At 48.8% G+C, this 19,990-nt stretch overlaps 1 protein-coding gene across 1 annotated transcript in view; it reads right to left on the minus strand.

Annotated features, from left to right (window-relative positions):
* The window catches only part of CHL1 (cell adhesion molecule L1 like), a gene marked incomplete at both ends in the record, with an annotated part of 100,581 nt that overhangs the window by 67,753 nt on the left and 12,838 nt on the right, over positions 1-19,990 (minus strand). Inside the window, one exon of the mRNA XM_079795049.1 lies at positions 4,371-4,453. Within this exon, the coding sequence (XP_079651175.1) occupies positions 4,371-4,453 (83 nt within the window). The remainder of the gene's footprint in view (positions 1-4,370; positions 4,454-19,990) is intronic.

A 19,990-nucleotide genomic window follows, 5' to 3' on the forward strand; every position in this document is an offset into this window, starting at 1 on the left:
CACTGGCCCGTTCTGTATGTGTCCCCGTGAGAACGGGAAGGTGTGGGCAGGAGAAGGGAGAGAGATGGAGGGGGACGCTGGAGGTGGCTGGAAGGACCCCTGGATTTTTTTCCCACGATGACACTTGCAATGGCGCCATCTCTCGCCTCCTTTCTGTTCTTGATGGAGCTCTGACACGCCGGCCTTACTCCTGGCTGAGCCTGGCAGACGGCCACTCGGAACTTGACAAAATGCCCCCTTTGCAGAGTGGCTGTGTGTCTGCAAGGCGTGGTCTGTCCGCGAGATGCCATTGCACCCCTCCCTACACACTGTGCTTCCAAATACAACGCCTTCTCCTTCCTGTTGCGGTTAGACAGAAAAGCAGCCAATCCAAGAGGAAAACAGGTTAGCTGTGTGCCCATCACGAACCCTGTGACAGGTGCCATATGTTGCGACAAGGTCTCCTGGCCGAGGGTCACTGCTCTGAGAGGAACTCGTGCGTGGCGAGCTGCGATGTGACACCGAGGGCCCCCTGAGATCCCTGCAAAGATCGAATGACGGGACGGAATTTCGTCCTGGCATCGCTGTGTTTTCCCAACGTGACAGCGCCCAGACATGCTGCCACTGAGCACAGTGGGGACTGTGGGGGGAGCGGCGACATCTCATAAGTGACCCCGTGGGATGTCCATCTAGTAAGTGACCCACAGGACATCCTCAGGGCCGTCGGGAGAACCAAGCCCGAGAGGAGGACTAGAAAGGTTACCATATGGAAGGCAGAGGTCAAATACAAAAGGTAAGCAAAGCCATCTGTTCAGAGAGTCTTGTGATTCTGATGTGCCTCCTGGACTATCTCCACGGAGAAGATGAGTGAAGTTCGGTCCTATAGTTCTGAAGACTGTGTATCTCTTCCTTGAATTAGAACAAGAGTTTCAGTCGTGAGCTAAGGAAGCTCTGTAGCAACCATGCATCCTCCCTAGATACATGCACACACACATGCATGCACACACTCACGTACACATACATCATAAGCACTCACATGCATAAGTATGTACACACATGCACTCACACACGTGCACACACACACTAGAACTCACATGCACACACAAGCACTCACATGCACACACTCACCCTCGAATGCACATGCACTCACATGTGCACACATACATGCACAAGCAGTCACATGCATATATATCCACACATATCTGTACACACGCACACATACATGTATAAGCACTCACATGCCCGCACACATGTGCACACATGCACACCCAAGCACTCACACATACACACACACAGGCACACGTGCACAGACCACATCTCTGTCCCCTGGATCAAACACAAATGCCTACGCTGTCACTACACTTTATAATCCTCCTACAAGCGCAAGTGTGCAATCTGTAACCACAACTGTAAAACTGCCCATTAGAGAAAAGAAAGATGTTAGAAGAGCAGAGCCATCCAAAGGTAAATAAAATAGAAGTACCAAGGAACTGTTCTCAAAATATACAAGCCCTTCAGTCCTTCTGCTCAGCCCCTAAGATTTGTCACACACACTCATGTGAACACACACACACAAAGCTGCCTCACCCCCACCCCGTCCCCTCGGTTGAGAGCTGAAGGTTTTAGAAACCTTCCCCTTAATGCACAGAGCCGCAGGGAAACGTACTATTCTGTGTGGCCTGGGGGAGACCGAGGCAAAGGAAGAGCCATCTTTGCCAAATTAATTTTGCAGGTGACAAAGCCTTGTACACAAACAGAGACTGCAGCTGCCCCAGCAGCACAAGAAATTCTCTGCTTCTTTTCTCGTTGCTTCTCTCCAGAAGCCTTCCTTTCAAAACAAAACAAAAAAAAGAGCAAAGCCAAACATTTGCATCATATAATAAAAAACGTGTCCTAAGCTTCCTCTACCGACCTCTGAGTTAATTCTCTTTCCTACATCAAGTCCAAATGTCATGTCAAAGATACCAGGCAGAAACCGGCAAATAGGAAAAAGAAGAACAAGCTAATTTAGCACTCAGAAATAAAGTCACATAAGGTATTTATTTTCTTTGAATTCCTAACACAAAATCATGCAAGTTTTGAATGCCACTTTTTTTTTTGCACAATTTTCACAGAGTAAGATAAGAGAAATAAATTAAAAATACAGTGATTATGGTTTAAAATACAAGCAATTTTTAGCCCTAAAAAAGATCAATGTAACATGTGGATATGAATGTGGTAGAGAAAGAGGAAATTACATGAAATTCAGTGCTATATTCTCCTGCCAACAGGCAAACTGGGTGCAATAATGTCATGTGTGTGTATAGATATAGACCATTCAATTCCCGTTTCATAGACTGGACACTAGATATTAACTCCTGGTTCTGTATTTTGCTTTTATAAATATAATTTTTCTCCAGAATTCATTTATGATCCTAGCTGTGAACATTATAATTTAATTCTAGGACTGGGAGTACATTAATTATTAAATAACATCCTTAATTTCCATGCAGATGTTCAATACATTTACTTATTTATTCTTACTACTAGAGGCCCGATGCACAAAATTCGTGCAAGAGTAGGCCTTCCTTCCCCCGGCCGCCGGCACCTGCTTCCCTCTGGCACCTGGGACCCAGGCTTCCCTTACAACCCCAGCTTCGTCTGGAAGGTTGTCTGGAAGGACGTCCGGAAGGATGTCTGGTCTAATTAGCAATTACACTTTTATTATTATAGAGATCTTTATTGTGTTCAATACATTTTTTAAGATCAGTAAGCACTGGGCATATATTCGAATGATTTTGGAACACACATTACATAGCAATACTATGTGCTAGGCCCTGAGCTAAGAACTTTACAAGTAATTCATTTTATCTCCATCATAACACTCCTATGAGGTGGGTACTACTGTTATCTCTGACTTTCCGGTAAGATAACCCAGGTGTAGAGAGAAGTCCTTTAGCAAGTCTACGGCTAATCCGTGGAACATTCTGGAACTGAACCAGCGCCCACACTCTTAACCTCCACGCTGTGATGCAGGGAAGTCCAGCCAGGTCAGGGTACCCAACCCTTCTGGTCATGAGGTTTTTCTGGGACTTATTTAAACCTCATGGACAAGGAGAGTGGAGGCCATGATTTCATTAGTTATAACTATATCTCCAGCTTCATAAAACACCAGCTGTTGTCCACACCAACAGGCTAAGCATTGCTCTTCCCCAGCCCCCCAAAAACGTGTCTGAAGGAAGATGATAACAAATTTAATTGTTTTTGATAATCCTCCCCTGAGGGTATTTTTTCCATTGATTTTTTTTTTTTAGGGAATGGAAGGAATGGAGAGAGGGGTGTAGGGAGAGGGGGAGAGAGAGGGAGAGGGAAAGAGGTGGGAGAGAGAGAGAGAGAGAGAGAGAGAGAGAGAGAGAGGAGAGAGAGGAGGGTTGCCTCCATCAGGCTGAAATAGGAATCAAACCCAAGACCCTTCAGTGCCCAGCCAATGCTCTAACCACTGAGATCACTGGCCAGGGCACAACCTTAATTTGTCAATAGGCCGGCCTTTAGAACCCAGGGGATTCATTCAGTGAGTATTACTGAGCCTCTACGATCGACATGCCTCCTGCAGCTTATGTACATTAAACAGAGTGGTTAGTGAAACAGACTTAGTCTTCACCTTCACAACATTGGTGATTGATGGGGAAAATACAAAAGTAACCTTGGCAATAAATTTATAATAATTTATTTTAAAATATGTTTTAAAAGGATGGTATAAATAGGCGATTTAGACTTTGGAGGTCAGCAGGTCCTCAACCCCAATGACTCTGATTACTGGTTTTGGGAACATAAACTACTTCCTTAGGCTTTCCAATTGCCAAGTTTTTCATAAATGGGATAAAATGTAAAAACTTTAGAAAGTTGCTTGGCAGAGGGAGTATACTGAATTAACGGTAACTTCATCTTCGGGCTAGAACGCTGAGTTGCACACAAGTTTCCTTTGACATAAGTCATCTTCACACAAGTGTCTTTTTCAGACGAGGAGCCTTCCTTTTGAATAGCAATAGTGCCGTTTCATTGCAGCCACAGAATACTTCTCGTTACAGAACAATAGCAAGTTCATTGACTCCCCGTTCAACGTTCTTAGGAACGCATAAACGAATCAGGCGGCTGGGACACGGCAGAACACCTGCTCCCTCCGTGTCCCCTGCCCACGACACCGTGCAAACCATCTGCTCCCTCTCTCCACCCAAACATGTCACCGCAGCTGACAAACTGTCATTCCGCAGGGCGACTCAACCAATTCCTAGGGTAGGTGTTTTCTTCTACAGAGACGAGGCAAATGGCCACCAATACCCACGGACAGCAATAACGAAATGAAACCACGACGTTAAAAGCACCCACAGGTACCCGGAAAGCAAGTGAGATACTTGCTTCTGTGCTGTGAGTGATTGAGAATTCTCAGTGAGCCCAGTCCACTTTATTTCATTAGCTACTCCGAGAGCCGTACCACCTTGACATCAATACCACCCTGGGGAGGAGCCTGAGTTAGCCCCTTCAGAGGCGGGGGGTGCGTCTGGCAAATCACCGGGGGCCCGGGCCCTGGGTGGACAGAGGCGGGCAACGCAGCGGCCCCTCCAGCTCCCGAGGGCGCCAGCGGCACCTGCACCCACACCTGTGGCCGGGATTCTGCCACTTGGCACAGCGTCTGGGCTCACGTTTCAGGCCATTCTGAAGTCTGCGGGAAGGACGCTCCTGGGAAGCTGTCACTCAGGACTGCCGGGGGCAGTGGCTCACCTGGGAGCCCGGTGGGCGGAAGGGGGCTCCAGAAACCCCAGGATCCAAGGGACAGACCACTCAAGGGTATGTTCTGTTTCGCTTGTGCCGTGACTTATTTGAACTCCTGCATTAGCATCCATTTCTTAGACACCAGGAGTTTTAACATTAAATTTCTGATTTCTGTCCTTTCTGCCCTGGCCGGTTGCTCAGTGGTTAGCGCATTTGGCCCATGCACCTAAGGATTGCAGGTTCAGGGTTCAATTCCCAGTCAAGAGCAAGTACCTGGGCTGCAGGTTCGACCCCTTGCCCCGGTCCAGGGTGCGTTTAGGAGGCAACCAATCGGTATATCTCTCTCAACGTTGATGTTCCTTCTCTCTCCTTCCCCCTCTCTCCCTCCTCCCTTCCACTCTCTCTAAAAATCAATGGAAAAAATATCTTAGGGTGAGAACTAACAAAACAAACAAAACGTGCCGAGGCAGGACCTTCCTGAGCTGAGCAGAGCCTCCCGGTTTAGAGGAGGCTGTGGTCCCCAGTGCACTCCAGCCCCCTACTCCCTGCTGTCCTGCTCTAGGGCATCAGCCTGAGCACCTGAATGTGTGACCCCTGCCCTGTAACTGCTGTTGAACTTGGCTGTGAACAGACTCACCTATTAAAATCCTCCAACTAAACAACTGACCTGGAGAAGTTATTGAGAATATATATTGTGCAATTTCTTTCCATTAAAATATGAAAGACTGAAGTATAGCCCAGTGATCATTGTACTCCAAAATTATTGTCAATTAATCAAAATTTATTTCCCCTCGTAATACCGAGCTGCCTCTCTCAGACCTGAACCTCAACTCTGAGGCTCACACATTTCAATAGTTATTCTGGCCCGGCTGGCGTGGCTCAGTGGTTGAGCGTCGACCTAGGAACCAGGAGGTCACAGTTCGATTCCCGGTCAGGTTTGATCCCCAGTGTGGGGTGTGCAGGAGGCAGCTGATCAATGATTCTCTTATCATTGATGCTTCTCTCTCTCCCTCTCCATTCCACTCTGAAATCAATAAAAAATATATTTATTTTTGTTGGGTTTCTGATCGACAGACAGAGTCTGAGCCACAAAGGGGCCCAGGTGCCGAGGCTGGGATGGTTCCAGCGTCACTGACCTGCAATCCACGCAGCTTTACAAGAAATCTTAATACACGAGTGACCTTCGAGGGCCCACAGGGAGTCCCTGTGAGATTCCAGGATGGAATATGACTTCTCGACCTCAGTTCCTGCTTAATGTTGGGAGCAGGTGGCCTGAGCTGTGCCGGGAAGGCTCAGGAGGGGAAACAGTACCATTTTCTGAATATGAGAGCTCCTTATTCTCTCATCTCTCTCCGCCTCCCTCCTCCCCTCTCCCTCTTCTTCCTTTCTTCCCTTTCTAAGGCCCAATCATTTACTTGGACGTAAAAATCAGCGAAATGCCAAGTTAGACAGATGCCACTCCAGCTCCGAGTCCCCATGTCCGTGGTAGCGACTCCAGGCCTTGCGTTAGTGCCGTGGTCGGCAAACTGCGGCTCGCGAGCCACATGCGGCTCTTTGGCCCCTTGAGTGTGGCTCTTCCACAAAATACCACGGCCCGGGCGAGTCTATTTTGAAGAAGTGGCGTTAGAAGAAGTTTAAGTTTAAAAAATGTGGCTCTCAAAAGAAATTTCAATCTTTGTACTGTTGATATTTGGCTGTTGACTAATGAGTTTGCCGACCACTGCGTTAGTGCAATGAGCAGAGGTGGAGTGTGGGCCGGGCCCGCCCGCTACCCAGAGCAGGTGCGACAGCTCACCTCACCCTCTCATGACTGCCTGACTCCTGAACAACAATTGTACCCCGTCATGTGGCCAGTGGCCAGTGGCAAAGGGCAGACAGAAGCTTCTGGACCCGCCAGGGGCGGGCTGACTCCGAAGGCTGCTGGTCTCAGCCGCGGCGCCACGAGGGGAAGTCTGAGCAAGATGATTTCATTTAGAAACCATTAGCTTTCCTAATCCTGTTTGTCTCCCGCTGCTCTGGCCCATTTTATTAGCAATGAGGGTGGCCAGGCCCGCTGGCTGGGCAGAGGTTCCTGGGAACCCTTTGTGAGCCGAGATGGAGGCGTCGGAGAAGCAGCCACCGTTAATTTAGATGGAAAAGTGCGGGGTTTCCCAGACCCAAAACATGACTTGCCAAACCCTGCCAAGGACAGCGACGCCGTCCAGGCTGACACTGATGTCACAGCCCTCGGAGCGCCTGGCTTCTCGGTACCTGAGCACACACCTTGCTGAGGAGGCACACACACCCTCAGACTCCAGTTACCCCCACACCCAGTCACACACACATGCACACATAGCAGTTACTTCACACACCAGTTACACACATACATGCATACCTGGCAGTTACCCTCCCACACCAGTTATCACACACACAAATACATATACCAGTTACACACACACACACACACCAATTATCACACACACACATACATAAACCAGTTACCCCCATACCCAGTCACACACACATGCACACATAGCAGTTACCTCACACACCAGTTACACACATACATTCATACCTAGCAGTTACCCTCCCACACCAGTTATCACACACACACACACACACACCAATTATCACACACACACATACATAAACCAGTTACACACACACCAGTTATCACACACACACACACATACACCAGTTACACATACACCAGTTACACATACACATACCAGTTATCATACACACACATACATATACCAGTTACACACACACACCAGTTATCACACACACACATACATACACCAGTTACACACACACACCAGTTATCATACACACACATACATATACCAGTTACACACACACACATGCACACATAGTAGTTACCCCACACATACCAGTTACACACACACACACATACACCAGTTATCTTACACTATACATACACCAGTTATCACACACACATACACCAGTTAGATACACACACCAGTTACCACACACACAGTTATCACACACACACACATCCCAGTTACCACACCCACAGTTATTACATACACATTAGTTATTACACACACAGAGTTATCACACACGTACACACACACAGGATGGCACAGCTCCCAGCTGCGTCTCAGTGACCAGAAGTCCCTGACCGCTAAGGGTCACCGGATGACCCCGATTGTGAGTCCATGTGGTACAATGGTCACTTCAATGTCTGAAAAGGCCCCGCGATGACAGGACATTCTAGGAATCTCCCGCTGCCTCTGAGTCACAGCCACTGGAACGCTGGCCTCTGACAGAGAGATTGTTTGACTCACACAATCGACCAAGTCACAACTCACAGCCGAGAACAACCTTTTCCCGAAAACAAGGCTTTCTGAGGCTCCGTCCCCGCAGGAAGCCAGCGAGAGGTTAGGAGCGAGAGGGCCTGTGAATAGCATCGGAAAGAACGAAACTCAAGTGCCACTTCCTGGGCCCTCACTCACCCCGCAGCCACCGGGTTCCCCCTGGGAGGTGGGATGTTCCAGCAGCTGAGGAAGGAGCATTGCCAGTCCTCGTCCCCATGGAGCGTACGTTTCAGGACCAGGAGGAGGGAAAGCAGCCGTGTCTGTAAGTAACCCGTCGGGATGGAGGAATCGGTGTGGCTTAAGGCCGTGCGCTACTGGACTCCGTTCACTGGTCTCAGGAACCCACATAAATCTGACACCATCGAGGGGAACTCATTGGCCCACAAACAAAGCTGGCACCCAAACATCGGCAGGCCGTCCTGGTCCCGTCTGGCTCGCTTGCTGGCCACAATGATTGAGCTTTCACCACGTATTGAATGTAACACAGGGTGTCATTGTACCTGTTAAAAATAAACTCTGTACCATTCCCTCCTCTTTACTGAGGAGATGACCAGGGCTCAAAGACCTACGTGTTTATTAAACTACATTTCCTTTTCAAAATTGAGCTATTGGCTATTGGAGCATATATACATTTCTTTGGGACATCCTGTATATAAAACATATGTATTCTTTCTCCTATCTGTGGCACTAAAAAGAGATTAAATTGTGTAACATACTCTAGTCAAAAGTAGACTTTGTAAAGCTGAAACAATAGTCATTTCAGTGAAGTATAAACAGAGTAAAGATGAGGCAATCAAACAAAATATGGAACTATTTAAACAAATAACAAGGTGTAGGTCATTTTCCCTTTACTAGGTTTAGAAATGTTATGCAATTTTATTTTGACCAAAAGGATCTCAGAGGTGTTCTTATGGATTTTATAAGAAAAAAGAGGAAACATTTTTGTAGTGATCTTTCTAGAGGGTGTGGTGGTTGAACGCTTCAGCCCGAAGCCACATTCTTATCATTTGATTTTACAGTCCTTGGATTTCAATTTCCAACTCAGCTTGATATCTTCAGTTGGAAAAATAAATTTATTTTAAACAGGACTGTAAAAATGTGACAATTACAAAGGGAGGAATTTGAGAAACTAACCATAATGGGAAATTAAACGTCCCACGGCAGCACTTTAAGGGCTTCTTAGCAGAAGAAATATGAGCTATAAACTGTAATCTATGATAACAGAAACTTCTAAAATGTAATTTTAAAAATATAAGGAAAGCTGCTAAAAGGCGGAACTTTGCTTGTTTCCAAAGCGTTTCCCCAAAAGCAACACCCCCCTAACTGCATCAGCCAGGCTTCCCGCCTGGACTAACATGTCCAGGTGTAGATTTGTGTGGAAACTATGGAACGTTACAGCAGAAAGGAATCTTGAAATCACTTAATCCAACACCTCTATTTTATAAAAGTATAAAGTTGATACTCAAAGTAATGAAATGATAAGCCTAAAATCAGTGCTGGACCCCAAGGTGATGATGATGAAGATGATGTTGATGGAGATTATGGTGATGATGGTGGTGATGGTGGTGGTGATGATGGTGACAGTAATAATGTGATGGTGATGATGGTGATGGTGGTAATGATGGTGGTGAGAATGATGGTTATGATAATGATGATGATGGTAGTGATGGTGATGTTAATGAAGATTATGGTGATGATAGTGGTGATAATGATGTTGGTGATGGTGATGGTGGTGATGATAATGACAGTGGTGATAATGATGATGATGGTAGTGATGATTATAATGGTTGTGATAATAATAGTGATGGTAATAATGGTGATGATAATGGTGATGGTGATGATGATGATGATAATGATGATGGCTGTGATGATAATAATGGTGATGGTGATAGTGGTGGCAATGATGATGATGGTGATGATGATAGCTAACATTTATCGGGGCAATTCTATGAGACAAGGATTACAGTCAACAGCTTGAGGTTCAAAGAGGTTGTCGAATCTGTCCAGCATTCTCAAATGAGAAGTGGCCCGATTTCTGATTTTCCTGGTGCTAAAACCCATTCTCTGAATCAGTACACTACCTGCGGCCCTGTCCTCTGCCTGTAGCCAGACTGATCTTCCACCACCACCCACTCCCGGGAAAAACGTCTAATCAGATGTCTCCTTCTTGCCGTCCCTCTTGTCCAGTTACTTCCTCTCTCTGACCAGGCAGCAGTTCCTCCGAGAAGCATTCGCTGACCTCCACAAGTCAAATCTGTTTCACTCTCCTAGCTGGCACGTAGAGAAGCAATGTGGCATTGTTTGAATGACAATCCGATCTACAGGTCTCGGCCCTATTAGACTGTAAGCTTTAGGAGGGTGAACACTGGGTCTGGTTTTGTTTGTTGTTATACCCTCAGCCGAGAGGCTCGCAACAGTGAAACAAAAACAATTTTTGAATGAATGAACGTTTTTTAAAGGTTTAATTCTTGCAAAGGAAGGAAACATCCTGTAATAGACAACTGGACAGTTGTTTCTAAGATTTATTTTCCTTTAACTGCCATTTTATCCATGGCACAGGTTGAAAATGTCACCAATAACATACAGTGTGAATGACAGAAGAATACGGAGGACGGGGACCCACTACAAAGTGGACGGAAGCAGCAATCATCCCACGAGGGTGGATGCACTGAGTAAGGAGACGTTAACAATATGCCCACGAACACAGACTGATGCCTCCGACCCAGCTACACGCAAGAGACCATCTTTTCTCCATATGAACTCCTGGCCCTGCTCTCTGCAGAGGGTGGAGAGGACCTCACTACCGACGTAAGGGCTGGCTACCCGGGAAGCAATGGCCCCATGTGCGTCTGCAATAAGCGGCCAAGCCTAGGGTGCCACCCTCCCTGCTTGAAAGCGGAACTCGAGCTCTCTGTCAAAGCGCCAGCACGATTCGCTCCGTTTCTCGGATGGAGCCAGCTGCCCTGGAGAAAGGGAGATGGCACCGTGGGGCTCTGAGTAGCTTTGATGTGTTTCCTCTGCGTTCTCCCTGCTCTGGGTTTTCTGAGCAGAGAATTTGGGGTGCATGGCGAGGCACTCATCTTTGATCTCTGAGCACAGGGCCTCCTTCCATGGCAGGAGTGTTTATGACAGAGGACTGGAGCTTTGATGGGAGCCTTTGATTTACTTCTTAATTCCCTGCTCATCTCATCGCTGGCTTCGAGAGGCGTCTGCCCTTCCCTCCCCGGTCGGGCCGGTGAGCGCAGTGATGTATTTCATGTTTTACTTCCTCTCCAAGGCCTCAATCAGTTCTGCTGTTGGGGGAGCTGCCTATGATTTGTGTTTGTGTCACACGTGGTATTTTTCCAACATGGATGTCTTAGGGAAAAAACGGCACTTGGTTGAGGAAACAAAATCTCCCTTCACTGGACTTGACTCTGAGTCATTTCTTTGGTCGTGTTACATAATTTTACGGGCATTTTATTTTTGCCATCTGTCATGTTGTTACTTGAAAAGTCCTTTTAAATGTAAGATCCAAAGGGTGAGTTTATTAAAAAGACCACCCAAGTTTTGCTGGGTTTCAGTGTCTGTTTGTAATATTTTAATGGTCATTTTGTTAGCGTAGCTAGCTCGATATTAATAAAGGAAGGGAGCCAAGGGAATCAGATATTATTAAGCATAATCAACCAGGGAGCATAAGCCTGCTTCACCAGGAAGTCAGAGGTTCACACACTCCCCAGGGAACCACGGGTCTCTCCCCACAGATCACAGGGAAGGGATAGAACCAGAAAGGGGAGGTGAGCACCTGCTCAGTAGCAGCCAAGATGGCACCCCAGAGGCTGTCAGCCTCGCCTGGGAAAAGATCGGATTGGACAAGAGACACAACCTGGAAGACCTAGGACATAGAATGGTTTAGGACAGTGGTCGGCAAACTGCGGCTCTCGAGCCACATGAGGCTCTTTGGCTCCTTGAGTTTTTAGCAAAGGCCAGCTTAGGAGTACCCTAATTAAGTTAATAACAATGTACCTACCTATATAGTTTAAGTTTAAAAAATTTAGCTCTCAAAAGAAATTTCAATCGTTGTACTGTTGATATTTGGCTCTGTTGACTAATGAGTTTGCCAACCACTAGTTTAGGAGGTAGACCCACCAGAAGCCTGGGAAAGCTCGGGAAATTCACTGGTTACTTTGACAAGGCACCTGGTCTTTCCCAAACCCGAGATGATCTGATCCCAGCTAACAAAGAACTCTCTCTCTCTGTCTCTGTGTTTCTGTCTCAGTCTCTCTCTCTCTGGGTATCACACACTCACCCCTTTTGCTCGCCTGTTCTCTCTGTAGCAGCCATGTGGACCTACTAGTAGCAGCCACCCGGGGCCCATGGTAGACAGGTGGGCTCCGAGTGTGGTCCTGGACACAGAGCCAGCCCAAGCACAGTCGGGAACACAGGCTAAGCTGGCCGGATGGGAGAAAGGCTGGACTGGCATGGCCTTGGCAGGGCACAGGGTCTCTGGACCTTGGCCCTACTTCCGGGCCCGATGAAGGCAGGATTGGACTTTGTCCATGGCAGGACAGATGGAGATGAGATGTTGGGTACCCAGGGCACTCCTTTCATTTTGCATCTGATGTCACAAATAATCTTCCCATGCCACGCCCTCCTGTGCATGGGTCCCAGAATGCACTCCTTTGATATGAACCCACTCCCACCACCAACAATGAAACTTCTGACTCTTCTCTGGAACGGGATGGCAACTGTTTTCCTACTGATAAAGGACTCTACCTTGTAAAATTGCGAAGGAAGAAAAAGTGCATAAAATTTTAGAGAATGGCTATGAGGACTGAACCCAATCCTATCCAAGTCTTAAAAACCAGGCGGCTGCTTGCGACCACGGAGATCTTCACAGTGATCCCAGACCTAGGCTTGAATCAGAACTCCCCAAATCGCGCTCCTTCTGAGATCTCTACATTCCCGATGCCACTTCCCTGGGGACCTGCGACCCACGGGAGCTTTTTGACACCCTATCTGTGTACCTCAGCTTCCCTGAGGGGCCTCACTGAGTTTCCAGGCCTTAGAAATCCAAGTTATTGGGGTATGAGATTTGAGTGAAAGCGACTTCAGTAAGACTCCAGTTGAAATGACTATATTTTTGGCACCTCGATACCCAAATTATGTATGCAAACTGGAGGCCATCCAAAGACCGCGCAGGAGAATGAGGAAGGGAAGGGAGAGCTGGCTGCGGAAGGAGGGCAAGGCGTTCCAGTGCCCGGAGCGGGTAAACAACAATAAAGGACCCAGCAGCTCATAAATATTTAAAGGTGTAAACACCAAAAATGGACAGGCATGATTAATGCTGGGACAAGGGGATAGAGCTAGCCTGATGTATTTGTGCAACGGCCAAGAGAAAGAAAGAAAGGGTACCGGGCTTTCAGCTCCAGCAGCCACCCCCCACCCAGGTGTCTTCCCACCAACCGCCCATCTTTTCAAAAGCAACTTGTGAAATGCAGGAAGTGTTTCCACCAACACACACACACACACACACACACACACACACGCTCCTTTAACTGCCCATCGCAGGCGATGTGAGGATTGGCTCTCCTCTCCAACGCTTGTTCCAGAGGCCACCCCAGGAATGCACTTCTGTCCACCTAAGATTTTCCTGTTGAGATGCGGATGGTAGGAATAAAGCAAAGACTTTCCGTGTGCCATTTCTCCTAATGTAATGAGTCTCATCCAAACCACTCAATTCCACCCAGTCATTCTAACTCGTCCTGGCAGAAATGAGGATGGAAAAGGATGTATAAAGCTACAATATCTTCGGCCCCAAAAAAAGAAGAACGGCTAACGCATCGAGCGGCTCACTTCCTTTCCGTGCAGTTGGACAATCCCTTTGGCCTCATTCCAAAAGCTCCTGCCAAATAGTTGCAGACAGATTGGGAGGCCTCTGGAGAGAGCCTCACACCAATTCACCGAAACACAAAACCCCCTGCCCCCACCCCCATCCGCACCGTGAGTCTCAGAACGGTCCCCACTGCTGTCCAACTGACCGAGTGACACTCCACACACTGTGCCTGTCCACTTTGCTTAGCGACCGCATTCCAGTCCCATTTCAGCTGCCCTGACCCGGGTATTATGTGCATTATTAATACAAACAGGATTGTTTAGTGATGACTGGCAATGCCCAAGCAGCAGTTAACCTGGCTCCTGGCCCTCCTTGGTGGCGGTGCGTGGGTCCGACTGTTTCCTGAGCTCCCGGCTAACAGAGCGGTTGCGCTGTTCCCTTGAGCAGAGGATCCCAGAGGCGGCCAGTGTCCGTGGTGTCCAGCATCCTCCACGTGGGACAGCTGTCGCTCAGCAGGAACGGAAAACATGGAATGTGTGCACGTGTTGGCTGCCAATGAGACTGGCCGATCCTGCAGCCCCAGTTCCTGGGGCTCAAGTGAGATGATGTGAGCGGGACAGCCTTTCTAACCCCCAGGGACGACAACACGCTTTAGAGTTTCATTTTGCCTCAAACGCCTAAGATTACAAGAAAAATGTCTCTGACAATGGCTGTGAAGGACGAACAGAGAAGGCAATTAAAACATCCAAGATGCTGGGTCACCAGACTCACGCAGGGAAGACTGAGAAGACTAGAATCTTTAATGTGGAAGATGAATACAAAGAACAGATCAAAACCGAGAAACCCTTGAAGGCTACATGCCAGGTGACATAACTGTATTTTCTACAATCTTAGGCTGTGGTTGGGAGGGGGGGAGAACCCTCAGAAATAAAGGGAGGCAAATCACACACAACAGAATTCTATTGCTAAGGTAAGTCATGTATGTTACAGAAGTAAGTAACTTCAAGAAGGTTGAGACAGTTTTGGGGAGTGCGCTCAGAGGTTAGAACAGGGAGGAGGGTCCAGAGTTCACTACCTGAGAACATCAAGGAGAAAGAACACAGCCCCTCAGGAGCCCCTCCCTTGTCTACAGATGGCGGCCTGGGAGGACCTGGACTGACCAACCACAGCCGGGCCCCCCAGGTCCCCAGGTTCTGGGCTTTGAGCTCTCCCAGTGCCACAGCAGGTAATCAATACACACCTGCCTGAACGAATGGGCACCTACCAGGAGTGTTACCTTGGGAAAATGACCTAATTTCTACTTTCTCTACCATCCAGTGAGGATACAGTGCATCCTGCTGATCATCTCTGAAGTCGGAGCCAACAGGACTCATCTCCTGCAGGACAGGGTCTCAGAGGTTTGCTGGCCAGTGTCCTGGGCAACCAGGTACCTGGAGCCAGGAGTGTAAGGGGGTTGGTGGGAGCAGAGTCCTCAGGGGAAGGAGGGCCCGGGGGCTACAGAATCAGGACAACCCTGGAAGCCAAGCTTTAGCCACAATAGTAGCCAAACTCATAGCTCGGCCCCCAGCCACTGTGACACCCGAGGGGGGGAGGGGCTGGCGCTCTTCCAAATTTCACCACTTACAGCCCCACCTCCCAGAAGCCACCAGCTCCCTCCGGAGCAGAGATTCCCGTTGTCCCTGCGGAGTGTGACAGGGGAGGTGTGCCCTGGCCGGTGGCTCAGCTGGCTGGAGCAGCCTCCTGTACACCAATAGGTTGCAGGTTGGATCCCCAGTTAGGACGCATACTAACGGGAGGCAACCAATCAACGCTCCTCTCTCATATCAATGTTTCTCTCTCTCTCTAAAATAAAATAAATAATAAAAAACATCCTTGGGGGAGGATTAAAAAAAAACAACTGGAAAAAATGAAACAATGTTTTGATTTTAAAAATCAGAGATAATGTCTAAAATAATTGTTATTCTGTAAGTGCTCACTAGCAAATGGAAACTTTGTTCTGTAAAAAAGTTCTAAGTGCAAACACCTCACTTATAAAACTGTGAAAACAAACAGCTCATCGGAAGAGCATGCGTTACTCTAATCACTGGAGAAAACCTCAAACTGCTAAAGAGACGTCATGAGATGTGCAGAGATCCAGGTAGGCCACGGTTCCTGGCTCTCTAAATGTTCACTGCTTAACTCTGACTCTAACTTAATGAAATGCTGCTGTTTATAGGTGACAATGTATACCAAAATACGCCAATGCAATGACAACTCTCACCTCGCTGTAACAGGGACCCAGTAAGTAACTGTGTGAAGCGCTCCAGGAACTGGAATGACACAGAAACATAATCGTGTCCCCCAGAGACCAGGTTGGTACTTTGTAACAGCCTCCAACGTGCAGACCGGAACCATGACTCAGCGGGCCTCCCCCTGAGCTAGCACAGGGCAGTGCCCAGCCGCTCACAGGAGAGAAAGAGAACACGGGGACTCAGCGCACAGCCTTCTGGTCGACCAGCAGCGGGTGTCCTGACCGCCCCCACTGCCAAAAATGGGTCAGTTAATCTATCAGAAATATAAGAGGGTCCAGAGATTTCTGACGTGAAGGGAGTAAAAAATGCTTTGAAAAATATTCATCAAAACGAAATTTGTATTAGGCTAAATGAGTAAGCGGAAAGTATAGCTGAGGATCACACCCACACTTTTAGGGTGATAGAGAATAGGAAATAGTCTACAGATACACTCCCAGCCTGGCCAGCGTGACTCAGTAGTTCAGCATCAACCCGTGAACTAGGAGGTCACGGTTCGATTTACTATCAGGGCACATGCCCGGGTTACGGGCTCGATCCCCAGTCGGGGGCATGCAGGAGGCAGCCAATACATGATTCTCTCTCATCATTGGTACTTCTATCTCTCTCTCCCTCTCCCTTCCTCTCTGAAATCAATAAAAATATATTTAAAAAATAAAATGACCCAAAATGAACTCAGCCCTTCCGTGGGAAAGCGAAACCGTTTCTCCCGGGGCAGGTGGCTTCCCAGGGCCCGGGGAGGCTGCACACAGCTGTCCGGGGACGTGTCCATGTGAAGCCTCGGCTCTGGGCTCCTCTGTGGAATGTGGGGCACAGCCGGAGAGAAGCACCCTCCTTGTCTCTCCACGGGGTCCGCTCACCCGGAGCACAGCCAGGCTCTCCTCCCTCAGTGTGCGCTGAATGCTCTGAATTGATGCTGCAAGAGACCCTTTGATCCTCCACAAACAAGGCCCCTTTGAAGCTCGGGGAACAAAGTGCTGAGGAGGGTTTTCCCACAGGGGCCAGCCGGTCACCAGTCACCGGGCTCACTCTGTAGGTCTGTCCTGACTTTCTGCAGCTCCTCACCGAGCCTCCTCACACTGCTGACACCCAGGGTGCAGGGCAGGCACGGGGACCCACGCACAGCAGAACTGAACCACAGCAGCGAAACCGGCGCCGGGCCCAGGTCCCGCCCTGGACAGACCACAGAGCAATGGAGAGGGGGAAAATTCTACCCCATCACGTCTGGATGCGGGAGGGGTACAGGCAGGTCATGGATTTGCAGGCTCAAGACAAAAGCTTAAAGATTAAGGTCTAAATTGCATGCAGCCAACATTATTTTTTTTGTTTTTTTAATATATATATTTTTATTGATTTCAGAGAGAGGAAGAGAGAATGGGATAGAAACATCAATGATGAGAGACAATCGTTAATCGGCTGCCTCCTGCACGCCCCACACTGGGGAGTGAGCCCACAACCCAGGCATGTGTCCTGACTGGGTATCAAACAGTGACCTCCTGGTTCATAGGTCGACACTCAACCACTGAGCCATGCCAGCCGGACCAATCAACATTATCTTGTGTTTTCTGGAAACTTCTTTCAATGTTAGAGAGTATAGTCTGAACTCTGCTATAAGGAGCCCCCTGAAATCTCAGTAGGTGTTTTATAATCCCACAAGAAGTGGATAAACTATACCTTAGAGCTGAACTAATTATCTGAAAATTTCAAGCAAAAAACCCTTTCCTCTCACCTGCCCATGTTCACAACTATTTCAGGAACACGAGGCCCTCTCTAGTCTGGGGAAAGGGCTGAGCTCTGAACGGCCCACTCTCCCTGGACACGCACATCCTCCTGCCTTGAGGAAGGCAGACCCTCGTGTTATTCCTGCATCACCTACTCAGGATGCACCTGGAGGGAGGGCCCTGCATGTGCTCTGGGTCCTGGGGAGAGGTGGGCGGCACCTGACAATGGACGCGGGGAGAACGGCTGGTCAGACAGCTCTGGGAGTGGTGTTCTCTCCTGCCACTGTTCACACATCAGTGCTCAGAATTAATGAAGTTTCTGAAGGACATAACAATTAGGGGGGGGGAAAGATTAGGAAAGCGTTTTAATGAATGGAATCAGGCATAAACCATGTGGGCAGAAATGATAACTAATAAAAAGTGAAACGTATCATCACCTGAAAACACAAAGCAGCATCTCCTTAGGAAACACACGTGAGGCTGATGCGGGAATCGATGCTCACCGCGCGGCCGCAGAACCGCACCATTCATCCCGCGTCCACTCACCGGCCTTCAGCGTGTGAGCGGCGGGACTCCGGGTAATATCAGCTGCACAGAGTCCTGGAGGAGGACTCTAATGAGGTCCCATGAGACGCAGAGGTTTAAGTCACTTTTTCTCCGTAAAAGAGCATTTTTCGCCCACTTAATGGACATTACCTCCCATATCTCGTACACACGCTGTCAGATCCGCTATTACATCTCCCATCAGGAACGGGAGGCAGCCTACCTCTCCTCTAAAATATGCCATGGAGCTGACTGCAATGTAATGGGGGATTTAGAAATCCACGTGGGAAAGATGCCACTTGATCTCGGATGGATAGCAATCCCTCTCCACCCTCGGTCACCGGCTCTCCTGGGCTAATGAGCCATTCACAATCCTATCACCACCCTACACGCCAGCAGACTCGCAGTCCCCTGTGCACTCGATTTATGCAAATTATAATCAATAGAAATAAAGTATCCACTTAGGCATAATCCACTTAGGTATAATCATTGTAAAATATTGCCCGTTAGACACGCGCATACATTTACACAACCGAGTTTGTGGAAAACGTCAATAGTCACACGTGTGGGTCTGGCCGAATATTAACCTCTAAGCAGACAATTGTGCACCGTCAAGGGGAAAAACAGCCCATGTTTTCCCGGATGGAAGCCTTTCTCTTAGGTCCAATGGCCTCCCAGCGCAGGCCGGCCGCCTGGGTGGAGGTGGAGGTGGAGGGTCTCCCCACTCGGCCCTGTGCCCTCACCACACACAGACTTGAACTGAAATCCCCGCAAAGAAGCAAACACCTTGTTGTTAAAACCACGCATTCCCACAACATCATTAAATTGGGTCTCAACTCCTCCTGAGTCCGGATTCTTTAATCCCAACAACAACCTTGCTGCAGATCAAATCCACTCAGGCGCTGTGGGCCTCCACTGCAGAGCCGCGTGCCAAGGAAACGAAGGCGGGTGGATCGATCCGGCGCTCCATCCACGGGCTGACGGACATCAGCTATTAGCTGCAATGAGCGCGGGAGAGATGTGCTGTCACTCATCTGCCCGGGCGGTGTGGACCGAGGCGGGGGCAGCAGGTGAGGAAGGCGGGTGAGGACGGCGGGTGCTCACAGGGGATCCGCCTACACTCACCACCCCCTGACAAGCACGGTCCAGCTCCTGCCCTTTGGCGAATACTGAGAGTCACTCCTGCGAAGCCAAAGTGTAGGCATCTCCAGGTAGGAAATGGGGCAACGTGGGGACAGAGGAAAAGTGGAAGACGCAGGAGAGCATGCCCAGGCCCTAAGGACAGGGAGCCGGGAAGGCTGGGAGGCCTGGCAGCGAGGCAGCCGGCAGGTCTGTGCCCCTCAGGACGAAACCTGCACAAGCCACACAGAATCCTCCTGCCGAGCTAGGGCTGCCGAGCATCACCTGCGACCCCTCCCAGGTGCCTCTCCTGTCCTGGCTCCACACACATCACCGACTGCCGTCCAAAGGGACGTGTGCCCACCCTTTCGTCCTTATTTTCACGGGACAGCGATTGAATGTGTCAGAGAAGGGACAGGGTTTCCTTTGTGTTTGCTCCCCTTTAGCTCAGGAACG

Source organism: Cnephaeus nilssonii, assembly GCF_951640355.1.
Source record: "Cnephaeus nilssonii genome assembly, chromosome: 17".
NCBI lineage: Eukaryota > Metazoa > Chordata > Mammalia > Chiroptera > Vespertilionidae > Cnephaeus > Cnephaeus nilssonii.